The sequence below is a fragment of the Lontra canadensis genome, unplaced genomic scaffold (assembly GCF_010015895.1).
Source record: "Lontra canadensis isolate GAN:19392208 unplaced genomic scaffold, GSC_riverotter_1.0 scaffold1, whole genome shotgun sequence".
In the NCBI taxonomy this organism is placed as follows: domain Eukaryota; kingdom Metazoa; phylum Chordata; class Mammalia; order Carnivora; family Mustelidae; genus Lontra; species Lontra canadensis.
In genome coordinates this window covers 23,571,370-23,591,158 of record NW_022630995.1, presented here as the reverse complement: position 1 = coordinate 23,591,158, position 19,789 = coordinate 23,571,370, and the positions used below count along the sequence as shown (strand labels likewise).

At 37.8% G+C, this 19,789-nt stretch overlaps 1 protein-coding gene across 2 annotated transcripts in view; it reads right to left on the bottom strand.

Moving 5' to 3' along the window:
- The window catches only part of PDCL2 (phosducin like 2), a 37,501-nt gene that overhangs the window by 17,545 nt on the left and 167 nt on the right, over positions 1–19,789 (bottom strand). The window contains exons 1-3 of one of the 2 annotated variants that reach the window (XM_032865550.1): positions 19,679–19,771; positions 4,216–4,336; positions 3,578–3,668 (exon numbers count right to left, since the gene is read on the bottom strand). In XM_032865550.1, the coding sequence (XP_032721441.1) occupies positions 3,578–3,668; positions 4,216–4,246 (122 nt within the window). In that variant the 5' untranslated portion in view covers positions 4,247–4,336; positions 19,679–19,771. Of the gene's footprint in view, positions 1–3,577; positions 3,669–4,215; positions 4,337–19,678; positions 19,772–19,789 lie in introns of those variants that run through there. The other variant, XM_032865497.1, reaches the window with a different exon arrangement.

Below are 19,789 nucleotides of genomic sequence, written 5' to 3'. Positions count from 1 at the left end.
GCCCCAGGGATACTGACAGTTTTATTAATGGTTTCTCATATGTGACAGGTCGCTTCTCTCTCACTGATTTCAAGTTTCTGTTTTTATTTTTTCATAGCTGATTACGAAGTATCTGTTTGTAGGTCTCTTTGAGTTTATCCTACCTGAAATTCATTGAGCATCTTGGTTTTACAGACTTATTTCTCTTCTCAAATTTGGGAAGCTTTCAGACATTATTTCTTCAAATATGCTCTCTAGTCCTTTCTCTTCTGCTGAGATTCTCACACTTATAAATTGGCTCACTCAGTGTATCGTAAGGCCAATTAGTGAACAGTAGGCTCTGTTCACTTTTCTTCATTCTTTTACCTTCTCTTCCTCAGACTCAATAATTTCAATTGTCTTATCTTCAAATTTGCTGATTTTTTCTTCAGCTTGTTGAAATCTGCTTTTGAAGTCCTTATATATATCTCACTTCAATTTTTATTGTAGTTTTTATTTTCAGAATATATTTTTACATTCTGTTTTATAATTTCTGTCTCTTTATTGCTATTCTCACTTTATTCATATGATCCTTTCCTATCTTTGTCCATGTCTTCCTTTAGCTCTTTAAGTAACTTTAACTTAGTTGGTTTAACGTCTTTATCTAATAAGTCTGACATCTGGGCTTCCTCGGGTATACATTGTATCAATTTATTTTCTTCCTTGAATGGGCCATAATTTTCTATTTCTTTGTATGTCTTGTGATTTTTTTTTGTTGTTGTTGAAAAGAACACTGGATTCTTATAATGTGGTAACTCTAGAAATCAGACCCCTGCCTCCTATGATTTCTTATCGTATGGTGTCTCTGTGCCAGGGATCAGCCTGATGAAAAAGCACTAAGGTCATCTCTGGTCTTTTCTGAGCTTTCATCTTCCCCAAGCCTTTCTAAATTCCCTCATTTATAGAGTAGTTTTTGAATTCCCAAAAAACAAACAAACAAGTGAACAGATATGGCTCCTTTAAATCCTCTGGAAGCTACCTGAGCCAGTAAAACTTGATACCATGGCAACCACTCTTTGTGCCTATACCTCCACATTCCAAAGCAACAATTCATAATCAGAACATCAAATGATATTGAGGGCAGAGTCTTTATTGTCCACTCTGGCTCCAGCAAACTGTGCCAGAAACACAGGTTGCTGTCCAAACAGGGTTGCCTACCGTGGGGGTGGGGATGAGGGGCGGGTAGCTAATACCACACTGAGGACTGAAATCAACCAATACTAACTACAACTTACCAGCTAAACTTTATCTGGGAAGCTGCAAGTATTCGAACAGACTCCAGAGTTCCAAAGCTGTAGCTTGAGATCGTTTCTGCAGTACAATAGTTATCTAGGTGGACATATGTCTTTCTGGAGCTTTCTACTCTGCCTTCTTTCCTGATGTCAACTTAGTCAGTTGTTTTTTTGAAAGTCTCTCAAATTTGGGTTTCTCTCATGTATTTTTATAATTTGACAGAGATTATGAATTATTGACAAGGACACTACATAGGTAATGTGTCCTCCTCAGTGTGTCATATCAGGAGTTACCTGATGTCAATATATATTTTTGGTGATGTTAACCTTGGTCACTTCCATAAAATGGGGTCTGCCAACACTCTACACTGTAGACTTACTACTTCCTCCCTTATAATTACTAAATATTTTAGGGGAGAAACTCTGAGATTATGAAAGTATTCTTCTATTTAAACTTCCCCACTTATTTCAGCATCTGTCAGCAGGCCTGGCCCACGGGGAATTATTACTCTCGTATTCTGATGTGGGTTTTTTTTGTTTTTTTTTTTTGTTTTTTTTTTAAGATTTTGAGAGTGGGAGCGAGAGCGAGAACACAAGCAGAGGAGGGAAGGGGCAGAAAGAGAGAAAGAGTGAGAAACAGACTCCCCACTGAGCAGGGAGCCTGATGTGGGACTCAATCCCAGACCCTGAGATCATGACCTGAGCCAAAGGCAGACACTCAACCAACTAAGCCACCCAGGTGCCCTTGATGATGATTTTTCTATTTTCCTCATTTCATCTAACACATACTGGAATTTTCAGTGAGAAAGAGGTGTTACTTTCTCTGAATTTTTTTACATATCAAGTTATTTATGTCACTAGGGAATTCTGGATATTTATTTGGTCATTCAGTATTGTAAGTATTTATTTTGTTGTTCAAGTTGTTCCAACTATGGCCATTTTCTGATCTTTAGTTTGGCTCCTATACCTTTAAAATACTTGTTTTCTTTAGCATTTCTTTACTTTCTGGTACCACAAGATGCTCCAGACTCATATTTTAATTACTCAACTCACACAGTGTTCTCTAAGGGACAAAGATTCCTGTTATTAAAGAATAGCATTTATAAAACAAGAGCAAAGAGCTAGGTACACTCATTGCTACCAGACTATTCCTGCTTCTAATCCAATTCACTGCTGTTGGGGTTGTTGTTTTCTTTTTTTTTTTTTTTCATTTTCATGTTAAAACAAACCATTCTTTTTTTTTTTTTTTAATTTAATTTATTTATTTGACAGAAAGAGTGAGAAAGAGAACACAAGCAGGGGGATTGGGAGAGGGAAAAGCAGACTCCCTGCTGAGCAGGGATCTCAATGCCGTGCTTGATCCGAGGACCCTGGGATCATGACCTGTGCCAAAGGCAGACACTTAACAACTGAGGCACCCAGGCACCCCTAAAACAAAGCATTTTTGGGGCTAATCCCACTTGATCAGGATGCATTGTTCTTTTTTAATTGCTGGATCTAATTTGCTAATATTTTGTTTAAAAATTTTGTGCCTATATTCATAAGAGGTATTTTTCTGTGACATTCAGGATAAGTTGAAAAAAATATATATCTGTTCTAATTTCTGAAAGAATTTATTTATGACTGGCATTTCATTATTTATTATATGATAGACATTATCTTAGATGGAAAACTGTGGCTCCTATTGGTCTTTTATTTTTCACTTTACTTATTTTCCACTTATATTTTCCACTTTACTTAAATGTAACTTGATGAAGTTCCACTGTATATCATTGGATAGTTTTTTTTTACTTAAGCAAAAGCAAAAATATGCAAGAAAAAAATTTCCATCTTATATATAGTGAGTTGATTTTAAAATGTTCTTAAAAGGACACCTGACCAGTTCAGTTGGTAGAACATGTGACTTTTGATCTTGGGGTTGTGAGTTCAAGCCTCATGTTGGGTGTAAGGCTTACTTTAAAAAAAAAAAAAAAAGTGACAAAAAACTATAATGTTCCTGGGGCAGCTGCATGGCTCAGTCAGTTAAGCATCTGCCTTCAGCTCGGGTCATGATCCTGGGGTCTTTGGATCAAGCCTTCCCCCACAAATCAGGCTCCCTTGATCAGTGAAGAGTCTGCTTCTCCCTCTTTCTCTGACCCTCCTGCTTGTGCTATTTCTCTCAAATAAATGAATAAAATCTTAAAAAAAAAAAAAAACTAAAATGTTCTTAAAAACTCATTTTGTTCTTTTAAAAAATCTATTCCGTAGGAAAAATTGGATTTTTTTTTGTTTTATTCTTATACTTTTCCATTCAAAAACTACTAAGTTGCCCAAATAAATCACTGTACCTATATATTTCAATAGCTCTCATATCTTCTTCATCAAATTCATCTTCAGCTTCCTTTAACTGTGCAAGAGTCATCTTTTCATATGGTTTAACTAAAACAAAATAAATTATAGATAACTGAATTATATAAAAAACATTTTTTACTTTATAGTCACATGGCTAGAAAATACAACGTATAGATAAAGGGAGATAAAGAATATCTTTAATGTTGCAGGTTCTCCAATATATAAATCTATTTTCCAGCTGACTGCTTCAGCTTTGTTTAAAGTGTGAATTTCCCTCCAAATTCACAGAACTACCAACCTACATTTAAAGTAGATGTGAACATCAATTAGACCCCATAAATTTAGATTTCCCAAGTACTTGAAAATCTTGACAAATGAAAATCTTGATCAAAATAGAAGATAATCACAAGGTGAAGGAATATGGCAGAGAAAAGTCTCATTAGGTTAGATACCAGGACATTACAGCTCTGTTACTAGCTTATGACATTTGACAGATCAATTGAAAATTTTATGTGTCAGCACCCTAATTTTAAAAGAATGGGTGGGATTTCTAATGTTCTTTCTCCCTCTAAGTTTATGAAATACATTTTCACTATCATTATCTCTATCCAGCCCACTAAATGCATAACTGTACCCATTGCTTCTTTCTGTAAACGTAAAACCATTTCTTCAATTTCATCTTTTGGCTCTTCTTTTGGAGGAAGAATGCCAAAATCTCTTAAAATTTCATTCCATTCTGTATCTTCATTTGGATCCTATTTAAAAAATAGAAAATCTATTAACATAATTGTACATTTTAATATGTGTATGTGAAATTGATATATAGCATTTTCAACGATGCAATTATTCAGGAGCTCTATGATAACTAGACAATTAGTTTCAAAGACTAGAACAAAGTGGCCTACTTTATCCTCACTTCCCAGCACTAGCAGTACTACATACTTCAATAAATAGGATACATCCTCTACCCTCAAAATTATCCTGAGATGCTTAATAAAAAATCAATTTGGAACACATATATCAAATATTAATGAAGTAAACTCATAAATCATGGAAAATTCTCTGATGACTACAGAAGCCAAACCAATTCACATCATGCACAAATACTGTTTTGTTTTTCTATATAGGCCTTTAAGACCTCCAGGTGAACATGCTTCTCTTTTCAACTGTATAGCTTCAAGGGGCTCTTACTCCCAGGCTAAATGTTAGAAGAAGCTAGGAACTTTTCCATATTTTAAGTTCTAATTATAGTTTCTTTCTAAAAAGTTAACCTTGTTTTCCTTGTAGATTAGACTTATGATATTTTATTTGCTTCTTTTCCAGTAGTTGTAATATATTAACTGTTTTCTTTCTGGTCTGCTGAAAATTTTCTCTGGTATTTCCAGAAGAGAGAAGTTTTTATACATGAGGGAATACTGTGACAAAGTATTTGATGGCCTTGAATGATCTCCACATTCTGGTATTCAAATCCTTCCACAGCCTCCTCTCCTTGATTATGGGTGGGAACTGTGACATACCTCTCACCAAAAGAACATGGCAAAGATGAAGAAATGTTATTTATGCGCTTATACTCCAGAACATTATAACTTAATTTATATATATATATATATATATATAGCTTAATTTTCAAATGATTTGAACTTTCCTAGATATCTTATTAATAATATATAATTTAATTCTCTTTGGTTAGAGAACATACTTTCTTAAGATTTTGGTTTTTTTGAAATGTATTGACTTGTTTTATAACCCAGTATATGATGTATTTTTGTGAATGCTTAAAAAAAGTGTGTATTCTGCCACCGATCGGTATATTTCTCTAAAAATCAAAAGATGGTTGACAGATTTGTTCAAATTTTCTATTTTGTTAGCAATTTTTATACTTAGTTGTTCTATCAATTACTAAGAGGAGAGGTGTTAAAATCTCAAATTATGACTGTGGATTTGGTTTATATTTTAGAAGCCTAATTATTAGGCAAATACACACCTATATTTGTAATATCTTCTAGATTAATTTCTCCTATCATTATGAAATCTTCCTCTTTATTTCTAGTACTAATCCTCTTTAAGTTTGTATTCTCTTAAAATTTAAACAATTTTTTGCATCATTTCTTTCAATTTTTTTAGCCCTCTGTCTTTCTTCACTTTCTAGGATTCCAGGTCCACGTATGTTAACCCATTTAATGTCTCCTCCATTCATTAAATCTCTATTCACTTTTCTTGAATATTTTTTCTCTATTCTTCAAATGGACACTTTCTACTGATGCATCTTCAAGGTCACCTACTCTTCTGCTGACTCTGGTTTGCTGTGAAGCCTGTTTAATGAATTCTTTATTTCACTTGTTAATATTCTCAGTTCTAAAGCTTCCACTTGAGTATTTTATTACTCTATTTCTCTGCTAAGCTTCTCCATCTGTTAATTCATTTTCCTTTAATTCCTTAAAGATATTTACGATAGCTGTTTTAAATTCTTTGTTAACCTCAATATCTGGATAATCTTAGGATGTTTCTATTGATTGCTCCACTTTTTAATATAGATCATATTTTCATCTTCTCTTTTTGCTTATCTAATGATTTTGTACACTAGACATTGAGGATGACAGAGATTCATGATTCTGTTGTGTTGTTCCTCATAAATGTGCCGATTTTTATACTTTCGGGAAATTAACTTGGCTGGGCTCAACTGAAATGGTCAGCAGCTGGAACCTCAGATCTGTTCCGTTCTTTCACCTCCCAGTGGTGACTTTTTACAGGCTCCTCAGAGTATCCTATGTACATATGGAGTTTAGCTGACCAAGAGTTGGATGGATTTTATATATAGAATTTAAGGTTCCTTTCTACATTACTTTCCTTTCTGAGACTTCCCCACAATTCTCCACCACTCTAGTAGCCCAGTACTTTACCCTCCAACAACTCAATCATTTTCTATCTCCCTGTGGCATTGATTGTAGAATGGCCTCAGGTACTCAACAATATCTAATCTTTTTTAACCTATTATGAAGGTTTTAAAGTAATCCACAAATTTGGGGTGCCTGAGTGGCTCAGCGGGTTGAAGACTCTGCCTTCAGCTCAGGTCATGATCCCAGAGTCCTGGGATTGAGCCCCGAATCGGGCTCTCCGCACCATGGGGAGCCTACTTCCTCCTCTCTCTCTGCCTGCTTCTTTGCCTACCTGTGATCTCTGTCAAATAAATTAAAAAAAAAAATCCACAAATTTACACTCCTTTTTGGAGAAGTGAAGTTTCATCCCACTTGCATTGAGTAGGCTGGACTCAGTGTCTCAATTCTAATAAACTGAAAACATGATGGAAGTGATACCTCGTGACTTCTGAGACTAAGTCAGAAAAGGCATTGCTGCCACTTTTTTCTCTCAATCTCTTTCATCTCTTGCTCTGGGGAAAACCAGCTGCCATGCTGTAAAGATGCTCAAGCAGCCCATGTTAGTCTGTGGGTTTGTGCTGCCTCAGCAGAATATAAGACTGGGTGGCTTAAATAGAATTTTATTTTCTCATAGTTCTGGAGACTACAGGTCCCAGATCAAGGTACGAGGCAGGGTTAGTTTCTAGTGAGACACCTGGCTTGCAGGTGGCCACCTTCTTGCTGTATTAACACGTGAACTTTCCTCTGTGCACAGAGAAAGACTGGGGAGTTGGCAGGGAGAGAACGCTCTCGTGTCCCTTACTCATTTTAGAAGGACACCAGTCCTTTTGGATTAGAAACCTACCTTTATGACTCCATTTAACCTTAACTACCTTCTTAAACATGCTATTTCCAAATATAGTCACATTTGGGGTTAGGGTCTCAACATATGAATTTTGGGGAGACACAATTCATTCCATAAAACAGCCCTATTGAAAAGTTCAAATGGTGGGAAACTGAGGCCTCCTTCCAGCAGTCATGTGAGTGAGCCATGTTGGAAGCAGATTCTGCAGCCCCAGCTGATGTGTTAATGATAAATGCTTATTAGGTATTTTGAGCCATAGCCACCTGGCTAAGCCACTCACAAACTTCTGACCCGCAGAAACTCAAATAATAAATATTTGTTGTATTAAGCTGCTAGATTTGGGGCTATTTCATCACACCATAATAGATAACTAATATGCTTATTCATGCAGGGGCTTTTGTTTTAGTTTCTTTTTTTTAAACTTCTAGAAATCTTTATTAAAAAATAATGAGAGATAAAAAAAAATTCCCGTTCCCCCATTTACCACAGCAGTATTCATAATAGCAAAACTTAGAAACTTCAGTATTCAGCAAAGAAATTAGAGGTCCATTCTGCTTTTTACTACAAGTATAGTTTCTATTTCTACAAGCTCCTTTCCATTCCTTTATCTATTCATTCTTTTTTTTTGTATTTTAATCAAAGTATTTCATTTTTCTGTTCATTCATTCATTAAAGATTTTAATTCCATTATAGTTACTATACAGTGCTACATTAATTTCAGGTATACAATACAGTGATTCAGCAATTCTATATATTACTCACACTGCTCATCATGATAAATATACTTTTTTTAAAAAAAGATTTTATTGGGGCGCCTGGGTGGCTCAGTGGGTTAAAGCCTCTGCCTTCAGCTCAGGTCATGATCCCAGGGTCCTGGGATCGAGCCCCACATCGGGCTCCCTGCTCGGCGGGGAGCCTGCTTCCTCCTCTCTCTCTGCCTGCCTCTCTGCCTACTTGTGATCTCTGTCTGTCAAATAAATAAATAAAATCTTAAAAAAAAAAGATTTTATTTATTTGACAAAGAGAGAGAGCAAAAGAAGGGGGAGAGGCAGAGGGAAAAGCAGGCTCCCCACTGAGCAGAGTCAGACGTGGGGCTAAATCCCATGACTTGAGCCAAAGGCAGATGCTTAACTTACGGAGCCACCCAGGTGCCCCATGATAAGTATACTCTTTTTCCATCACCGATTTCATCAATCTCCTCATTCACCTCCCCGTCAGTAACTACCAGTTTGTTCTCTATAGTTAAAGTCTGGTTTTTGATTTGTCTTTTTTGTTTCTTTCTTCCACATATGAGTGAAATAATATATTTGTCTTTCTTGGACTTAGTTCACTTAGCATTATACTCTTTAGAGCCATCCGTGTTGTTGCAAATGGCAAGATTTCATTCTTTTTTATAGCTGAGTAATATTCCTGTGTGTGTATGTGTGTGTGTGTGTGTGCACGCACGTGTGCATGTATCACATCTTCTTTATCCATTCATCTATTGAGGGATACTTGGGCTGTTTGTTCATTCTTAATAGTTTCCCATATAAACTCATCTTTGTAATCTCACTTTCTATTTCTTTGAACACTTCATGACAGGGATTTTGTATTGGGCAATTACAATCCTTAGGAATCTATATCTGTGATTTCTTGCCTTTGTTCAGCATTTGTAGTAGTCTTGTGTGATTATTTTGAGATCTATTTCTTCTAAAATGTGAGATAATATTTCTTTTAAAATGTGGGTGTTTTCTGGCTATACTGCAAATTTTCTTCAAAAAGGGTTTGCTTCATTGTTAACCAGGAGTACTGTTTCTCACTCACTAAACCTCTGATACCTCCCTAGAGGACTTTTGATAATGAAGAAAATTTCTCCTGTAACTTCGATTGTTCCAAAGGTCAGTGTGTTGCTTTGGTCTTCAGGCCTCAGGGAACCCTTCCTTGCTGCCTACACATCTTCAGTTTCTCTCCACCTCTCAGCTCTTTCCTGTTCCAGTCCTGAATCCTGCATCTGTTGATCTGACCCTGGTGACCCCTTACCCTGGATCCTGGATATTCCCACCCACAACATAGTCTTACCTCCCACTCAGGGCTCAACCCTCATTTGTCTGTTTGGAGTGGAGCAGCTCTCAGAGACCTCTATGAGAGCAGCAAGACTACACACAAGTTTTGTGGGTTTTTGGTTTTTTTTTATTATTCAATTAGCCAATATACTGTACATCATTAATTTCAGATGTAGAGTTCAGTTAATCATCAGCTGCATATAACACCCAGTGCTCTTCACATCACATGCTCTTAATGCCCATCACCTAGTTATCCCATCTCCTTACCCACCTCTCCTCCAATAACCCTTCGTTTACATACAAGTTTTTTTGCAGATTGTATTTGTTGTGGATTTTTTTTGTGGATAGTGAGAGTTCCTCAAATCTCCAGTTACTTATAACTCAAAACAGAATTTCCTTTCCCCTTTTGTGGCTTATCCATCCATTTATGTTCAACTGTATCTACATGTTTTAGACATATAAATAGCATATACTTAGGGGGTTTGTTTGTTTTTAATCCAATCTAAAAGTCTCTAACTAGAGTGTAGATCCATTTACATTCTAGGTAAATAACAGATATATTAGGTTTAGAGCTACCACTTTATTTTGTGCTTCTCTGTTGGTCCTTTCTGTTTTATATTTATAATACATCAACTCCACATACCCCTTTTCCAACTTACAGGTTACTGTCTTAGTTCAAGCTGCTGTAAAAATTTACTGTTGACTGTGGCTGATAAACAACAAATTTATTTTTCACAGTTCTAAAGGCTGTAAATCGGAGATCAGGATGCTAGCAGGTTGGGTCCTGGTGAAAGCCCTCTTCTGAGTTGCAGATGGCTGCCTTCTCCTTTCAGCATTTCATGGCTGAAAGACAGCAAGCTAGCTCTCTGGCCTCTTCTTTTGTGGACAGTAATCCCATTCATGAGTAATTCCCACCCTCATGACCTGATTACTTTCCAAAGACTCCACCTCCAAATGCCATCACACTGGGGATATTTCAACATGAATTTTGAGAGAGGGGCCATAAGTTACCCTTATGTAACTCATTCTATTTCCATATTTTTTTTCTTAATAATACATTATCATCATTAATATTGCTGTTATAGTATAACAGTATAGATTTACTCACATTATTTACCATCTTTTTCTTCCATTCCTTGTTGAATTTCAGACCATCCATGTGGAAACACACTCACTCTCAACCTTGAGAATTCCCCTTAGTCAAGACTTGCTGGGGCATTATTCTCTCAAATACCTTCAGCATGTTTTTATTTTGCTCTCTTTATAAAAATAATTTTTCTTTGCTCAGCCATAAAATATAATGAGATCTTGCCATTTGCAACAACATGGATAGACCTAGAGGATATACTGCTAAGTGAAATAAGTCAATCAGAGGGACAAATACCATATTATTTCATTTATATGTGGAATTTAAGAAGCAAAACAAATGAACAAAGAAAAAAGAGACAAAAACAAAAACAAACAAAAAAACCAAAAAACAACCCAGATTCTTAAATACAGAGAACAAACTGGTAGTTGCCAGAGGGGTGGGAGGTGAGGGGATGGGTGAAATAGTAAAAGGGGATTAAGAGTACACTTATCGTGATGAACACTGAAAAAATGTACAGAACTGTTGAATCATATTGCACACCAGAAGCTAATATAACACTGTAGACTTATTATACTTCAATAAAAAACAGTAAAATAGAGTCCAACAAATCTGGAAGCCTAAAAAATAATTTTTCTGAGTATAGCTTTTTTTCTTCCTACACATTGTTCACTACTTTTTAGATCCACTGTTGAAAAATCAGTTGTCGATCTCTTATACTTTTGAAGATAATCTGTCTTTTCTTTGTTTGCCTGCATTTGACATTTTCTTTGTAGTTCTATGCACGGTTCATGATGTATTTAGTTGTATATGTAAGTCCCAAGGGCAGGCTGCCTCAAGATGGGCCACTTTGGCACCCTGGTTATTTTAAATTAAAGTTAGTTAAGAAACAGACTTATGCCAAGGACACTCAAGACTCTTCTGTCCCCCTGAAATCAGGAAATAAATCTTCCATGTGAAAAGTACCCTCCCTGCAACAGGAGGTAAAGAGACATCCTTATCACCAAAGATGGGAAATTTAGAGCCCAGAAGCCTGTATTAATAACCCTTGTTCTTTTTTACTAATTTACTACCATAGCCCAAATTCTGTTTAGAATTCCTTACTAACTGAAGTTCCCAAAGTTTTCTTTGATTTGTCAATTCCTCACAGATTTACTGTCTCTATCTAGAAAGTATAAAAGCTATCTGCCTCCATCATTTCTTTAAATCTCAGTATCATCGGGGGATTGGGGTGGCTCAGTGGGTTAAAGTCTCTGCCTTCAGCTCGGGTCATGTGATCGAGCCCCACATCGGGTTCTCTGCTCAGCAGGGAGCCTGCTTCCCCCTCTCTCTCTGCCTGCCTGTCTACTTGTGATCTCTCTCTGTCAAATAAATAAATAAAATCTTTTAAAAAAAAAATCTCAGTATCATCACTGGGTCTCCATGTGCACATAATAAAATTTTGGTTTTTTTCTCTTGTTACTCTATCTTACGTAAATTTAATTTAGTCCAGCTGGAAGATTTTGAAGATAGAAAAGAATTTTTCCTTCCCTTCATGTAGTTCTTTCATTTATCCTGTGTGGATTCACTGGGCTTTTAGAAATTGTAGAATGGTATCTTATAAAAGTGCTGGAAAACTCTACAACTGAAATCCAACTTGAAATGCCAGATTTTTCCTTATTTATTAATTTTTGTATCTTTCCATATTTCCATACTGACCTGATAAACCTATCCACCAATAGTTTTTATTCCTTTTATTGAACATTTTCATTTCAAGACTTTTCATTTAGCTCTTTACCACAAATTTTTACTATGGCAAATGTAAATAATATGAAATTTACTACCTTAACCATTTTTGAAAGGTACACTTTAGTGGCATTAAGTACCTTCACCCTGTGATACAATGATCACCATTATTCATCTCCAGAATTTTTCATCATCCCAAAATGAAATTCTGTACCTATTAAACAATAGCTCCCCATTCCTGAGCTGTACCCGAGTCTTGGTAACCACTATTTTACTTTCTGTCTCTAAGAATTTGACTGTCCTAGTTTACCTCAGATGAGTGGAATCATACAGTATTTGTCCTCTCGTGACTGGTGTATTTCCTTTGGCATGTTTTCAAAGATCACCCATGTGGAAACATGTATCAGAATCTCCTTCCCTTGTAAGTCTGAATAATATTCTATTTTAAATACATCCCACAGTTTAGCCATTCATTCACTGATGGGACATTTGGGTTGTTTCCAGTATCGATGTACAAGTATGTTTGAGTCCCTTTCAAATCTTTTGACTATATACCTAGGAGTGGAATTGCTGGATCAAATGATAATTCTACATGTAACTTTTTGGGGAACTACCCTAATGTTTTCCACAGCAGTTGCACTATTTTACATTCCCTCCAGCAAACCCACAAGATTTAAATTTCTCCACATCCTCATCAACACTTGTCATTTTCTGTTTTGATAATGTTATCCTATAAGTGTGGCCTCTGATTGGGAATTTCATTTTTATGTTTTAAAAGATTTATTTATTTTGGATAGAACATGTGCACAAGCAGGAGGCAGAAAGAGAGAGAGAAACCCAGGCAGACTCTGCACTGAGCATGGAGCTTGATATGGGGCTTAATCTCATGACTCTGAGATCATGACTTAACCAAAACGAAGATTCGGTCAGATGCTTAACTTATTATGCCACCCAGGTGCCCCTATTTATTTTTATTTTTAAACTTCTTCTTTTTTTTTTTTTTTTTTTTTACCATAAACTCTACACCCAATGTGGGCTTGAAGTCACAACCCCAAGATCAAGTCACAGGTTCTACTGACTAAGCTAGTTAGGTACCCCTGTGATTCTGACTTAAGAGTTCTCTAACAATTAATGATATTGAGCAGCTTTTTGTGTGCTTATCGGCCGTTTGTATATCTTCTTTGAAGAGATACATATTCAAATTCTTTGCCAATTTTTATTTTTTTTAATTTTTATTTATTTTTAAAATTTCTTTTCAGTGTTCCAGAATTCATTGTTTATGCACCACACCCAGTGCTCCATGCAATACATGCCCTCCATAATACCCACCACCAGGCTCACCCAACCTCCCACCCCCCACCCCTCCAAAACCCTCAGATTGTTTTTCAGAGTACACAGTCTCTCACGGTGCATCTCCCCCTCTAATTTCCCCCAACTCCCTTCTCCTCTCCAGCTCCCCTTGTCCTCCGTGTTACTCCTTATGCTCCACAAATAAGCGAAACCATACGAAAATTGACTCTCTCTGCTTATTTCACTCAGCATACTCTCTTCCAGTCCCGTCCATGTTGATACAAAAGTTGGGTATTCATCCTTTCTGATGGAGGCATAATACTCCATAGTGTATATGGACCACATCTTCCTTATCCATTCATCTGTTGAAGGGCATCTTGGTTCCTTCCACAGTTCGGCGACCGTGGCCATTGCTGCTATAAACATTGGGGTACAGATGGCCCTTCTTTTCACTACATCTGTATCTTTGGGGTAAATACCCAGTAGTGCAATTGCATGGTCATAGGGAAGCTCTATTTTTAATTTCTTAAGGAATCTCCACACTGTTTTCCAAAGTGGCTGCACCAACTTGCATTCCCACCAACAGTGGAAGAGGGTTCCCCTTTCTCCACATCTTCTCCAACACAACGTTTACTGTCTTGTTAATTTTGACCAGTCTAACTGGTGTAAGGTGGTATCTCAATGTGGTTTTGATTTGAATCTCCCTGATGGTGATGAACATTTTTTCATGTGTCTGTTAGCCATTTGTATGTCTTCATTGGAGAAGTGTCTGTTCATGTCTTCTGCCCATTTTTGACATGATTATCTGTTTTGTGTGTGTTGAGTTTGAGGAGTTCTTTATAGATCCTGGATAACAGCCCTTTAACTGTATTGTCGTTTGCGAATATCTTCTCCCATTCCGTGGATTGCCCCTTTGTTTTGTTGACTGTTTCCTTTGCTGTGCAGACGCTTTGCCCATTTTAAAAAAATCTTTGGTTTTTGTTCTTGTTTTTGAATAACGACAATTGTTTAAGAGCAGTTTTAGGTTTACAACAAAATTGAGAGGAAGGTACAGGGATTTCCCATATACCCTTGTACCTACATATGCATAGCCTTGCCCATTAACAATATCCTTCACCAGAGTGGTAACTTTGTTTAAAGCAAATTCTTCACAGGTGTCACAATAAGGGGCACCTGGCTGGTTCAGTCAGTTAGGCATCTGCCTTTGGCTAGGGCTGTGATCCCAGGGTCCTGAGATCAAGCCCCAAGTCAGGGTACCCGCTCTGCAGGAAGTCTGCTTGCCTCTCTCTCTGTCTGTTGCTCCCCCTGCTTGTGCTCTCTCTCTAGCAAATAAATAAAATCTTTAATAAATAAGATGTTGATTCAACATTTTTTAAGAAGCCAAAATAAAACAGCAACAAATTTTATTTTATTAAGACTTTATTTTATTTTTTTTAAAGATTTTATTTATTTATTTGACAGAGAGAGATCACAAGTAGACAGAGAGGCAGGCAGAGAGAGAGAAGGAAGCAGGCTCCCCGCTGAGCAGAGAGCCTGATGCGGGACTCCATCCCAGGACCCCGAGATCATGACCCGAGCCGAAGGCAGCGGCTTAACCCACTGAGCCACCCAGGCGCCCCAAGACTTTATTTTTTAAACAGTTTTAGGTTCACAGCAAAACTCAATGGAAGATACAGTGATTTCCCATATACCTCTGCCCCACATACGCACAGCTGCTACCACTACCAACATCCTCCACCAGAATAACACATTTTTCACAAGTGGTGAACCTACATAGGCACATCATACTCACCCAAAGTTTACTGTGTACATTGTGGTTTCCCTCTGGGTGTATATTCTATGAGTTTGGGAAAATGCATGATGACATGTATTCATCGTTCTGGTACCATACAGTCTATTTCCCTACACTAAAAATCCTCTGTGCTCTGCCTATTCATCCTTCCCCCCTTCTTTTTTTTTTCCCCCATTTTTAAATTGGGTTGTCTTTTTATTGTTGGAATTTTTTAAATTAACACAGAATGTATTATTTGCTTCAGGGATACAGGTCTGTGAATCATCAGTCTTACACAATTCTCAGCCTTCACCATAGCACATACCCTCCCCAATATCCATAACCAAGCCACCCTATCCCTGCCCCTCCACACCACCTCCCAGCAACCCTCAGTTTATTTCCTGAGATTGAGTCTCTTATGGTTTGTCTCCCTCCCTGGTCCCATCTTGTTTCATTTTTTCCCTCCCTACCCCCCACACCCCCCTGCCTTCCTTCTCAGATTCCTCATATCAGAGAGATCCAACAATTGTCTTTCTCTGATTGACTCCTTTCACTTAGCATAATACCCTCTAGTTCCATCCACATTGTTGTAAATGCCAGGATTTTGTTTTTTGATGGCTGCATAGTATTCCATTGTGTGTGTGTGTGTGTGTGTGTGTGTGTGTGTGTACACCATATCATCTTTATCCATTTATCTGTTGATGGACATCTAGGTTCTTTCCATAGTTTGGCTATGTCCTTCCCCCCTTTTCAACTAGTTATCTTTTGAATGTCTCCATAGTTTTCCAAAGTGGTATATAGTTGGGATCAGTTAGTTTATGGTCTTCTGTCTTCTCAGACAGATTTCTTTCACTTAGTAATATGCATTTAAGGTTCCTCTATGTCTTTTCATGGTTTGATAACTCATTTCTTTTTAAGCACTAAATAATGTTCTATTTTCTGAATATACCATATTTGTTTAATTTATCCATTCACCTACTAAAGGACATCTTGGTTGCTTCCAAGTTTTGGCAATATGAATAAAGCTGCTATTAACACCCAAGGGCAGGTTTTTGTGTGGATATAACTTTTCAACTCTTTTGGGTAAATACCAAGGAATGTGATTGCTGGATTGAATGATAATTGAATGCACTGAATGAATGCATTGAATTGAATGCATTGAATGATAACTGAATGCATTCCCACAAGCCATAAATGAGAGTCCTCGTTCCTCCACACCTTGGCCAGCATTTGATGCTGTCAGTGCTCCAGATTTTGGCCATTCTAAAAGGCGTGCAGTGGTTTCTTACTGTTTTAATTTTTTTTTTTTAAAGATTTTATTTATTGGGGCGCCTGGGTGGCTCAGTGGGTTAAAGCCTCTGCCTTCGGCTCAGATCATGATCCCAGGGTCCTGGGATCGAGCCGAGCCCCGCACTGGGCTCTCTGCTCCACGGAGAGCCTGCTTCCTCCTCTCTCTCTGCCTGTCTCTCTGCCTGCTTGTGATCTCTGTCTGCCAAATAAATAAATAGAGAAATAGAGCACAAGTGGAGGGAACAGTAGGCAGAGCGAGAGGGAGACACAGGCTCCTCACTGGGGTGGGTGGGTGGGGGAGCCTGATGCAGGGCTCAATCCTGAAATCCCAGGATAACCTGAGCCAAAGACAGACACTTAACCGAGCCAACCAGGTGTCCCTATCCCTAAATATCTTATTCTTTCTGATGTAAATATATATGGGATTGCTTTCTTAATTTTCTTTTGGATTATTCATTGTAGTGTATAGGTGTATTTTAATCAAATTTTTAAACTCACTACTCCCTGCAGATAATTTCAGTCTAGGCTTTTACTTTTTTAAACTAAGAAACATAATTGTTTTATAACCTGCTTCTGATCATTCTAGCAAAAGTCTTCTGTTTGTTCATGTTCATGGTGCCCTGTTTCCTTTATGTGCTTACTTTTGACTGATTTCTGTTTGAAGAAATTAATTAATTAAGAAATTAATTCCGATTAATAAGGTAGCTTTACACAGAAGAGCCTCCTTCTGAGGAACACAGGGAAGCCTAACAGAGCTTTTGCAACCAGGTAGGAGAAACTGAGAAACTCCACGGACAGTCGGTCTCTCTCAAGACAATGCGGATGCTGGGTTTCCGTTAGGATCTTGTTATAAGGCAGGGGAGCAGAGGAATTACACTGCGTCACACGGAGGCTGAAGTTGCTGGTCTAGTTCTCAAGTCAGAACTTACCTGAGGGAATTCTCTGAGGCCTAAAATAAAGATATTTCCTACACAGAGGATTTTTTATTGCTTTCAGGCATTATGGGCAGTAAGTATATAACTAATATATACCAATTCATAATATGAGTCTCACTAGACCACCTAGACAATATGCCTTAGGTTGTAATCTATGTGAGAGCTGCCACGGGCCACAACTTCTTGGGGACAGGTATTATTTCTTTTTCTCCCCTTTCCACTAAGCATCAAGACAACCTTCTCTGAGTTCTCCTATACATGAGTTTATCTCTTGTTCCTATTCCTATTAGTTAGTCTTCCACTCTTTGGTGGTCCATACTCCTTTGCCTCCTTCTCACCCTGTGATTACACCCACGATCAACACACAGACTGCTAATGCCTTCATGGTAAAAGTGGCTTTGGAACTGTGGAAATCCATTTACCTGGCTTTCCAATTTCCCTTCAATTTTTGTCTCCTAGTTTCTTACTATCATATCATCTCTTTGACGCTTTAAAGGAAATATGTTTTACATGCTAGCCAGCATTTTTACTTGTATGCACAGAAGAGTAGCTCATTATCATCAGAAATTCCAGCACTACCTTTTTAAAAAACTCCTTCTGCACCTGACATCCCCTACCATCTTCTCCTTCATCCTTCCCAGTTAAACTTCTTGAAACAATTGTCTACATAAGCTGTAACCACTCCCATATCCCATTAACTCTTCAATCCACTCCCAAGTTTGCTTCCAATTCTTTCAAAAGTGCTCTACCTAATCACCTACAAGCTCCATGTTGTTCATTTCAATGGATATTCACTGTACTTGATCTCTTAAGAAGAACTGGAGAGACACTGTCATTCCTTTCTTGTTAAAATGATCTTTCTTGATACTCATGATACCACTTTCTTATGGTTTTATTTATACCTTCTCTGCTCTTCCTTAACTGATCTAGGAGTTCAGTGCAATGGAATTTAACAGTAAAGGCTCCCGAGTCTATTCTTTCCTTCACTTTTAGAAATTATCTATGAAATTTTATCCGCTAGAAATAGGTACCACAATCTATTTGTTAAAACTATTATGGCAAATAGTTACATCTGTTTCCCTCTTATTCCCTCACAGTAAACTCTTTCAGAATAAGTCCAAAACTAAAAATAAACACTGAATTACTGACTGCTGAATAAATCAATGAATAAATGAACAAAAGCTAATGGGCTATTAACTTCACTCTCAATCATATGTGGCCTATTTCTTTTTTTTTTTAAGATTTTATTTATTTATTAGACACACAGAGAGAGAAATCACAAGTAGGCAGAGAGGCAGGCAGAGAGAAAGGGGGAAGCAGGCTTTCTGCTGAGCAGAAAGCCCGATGCAGGACTCGATCCCAGGACCCTGAGATCATGACCTGAGCCGAAGGCAGAGGCTTAACCCACTGAGCCACCCAGGCGCCCCATATGTGGCCTATTTCTTGAAGAGAGGTATAAATACAGACAAATTTGCAACTTTTTACAGACTGGACAAAATGTACTTGCTAGGAATCTATTATTAACACCAAAGGACAATCCATTAAAAATTATATTAACTGGGGCTCCTGGATGGCTCAGGTCATGATCTCAGGGTCCTGGGATCGAGCCCCACATCAGGCTCTCTGCTCAGCAGGGAGCCTGCTTCCCCCTCTCTCTCTGCCTGCCTCTCTGCCTACTTGTGATCTCTCTCTCTCTGTCAAATAAGTAAATAAAATCTTTAAAAAAATTATATGTAACATATTCAAAATATCCTAGTGAATTATGCAGTATATGCAAATAAAAAAATAGTATGTAAAACAAGAAAAATCACAGTGGTTTTCATCTGGGGAGCAGGTGGGAAGAAGCTGTTTCTGAAAGTCACCAAGTGGAACTTTTACCCTGGTAAAAGAAGAAACGAAGACACAGGCTTCCGATTAATAAGGAAGCTTTACCCAGAGGAGCCTCCTTCTGAGGAACACAGGGAAGCCTAACAGAGCTTTCGGAATCAGGTAGGAGAAACTGAGAACTCCACGGACAGCTGGTCTCTCTCAAGACAATGCGGCTGCTGGGTTTCCGTTAGGATCTTGTTATAAGGCAGGGGAGCAGAGGAATTGCACTGCGTCACACGGAGGCTGAAGTTGCTGGTCTAGTTCTCAAGTCAGAAACAGTCCAGCAGTTGAGCTCCAAGGACTCGGGTGTGAAACACAACAACCCCCAACAACTCCGAATGCTTCGCCCCCCCCCCCCCCCAACAAACCTGTCTTGAGCGCTGAAAAATGGCGTTCTCCTGGAGTCAGTTCGGACTTCCCTGAAACCTCGACTGAGACGCACGCAAACTTTAGCTCGTACCAGAACAAATGTTAGAACA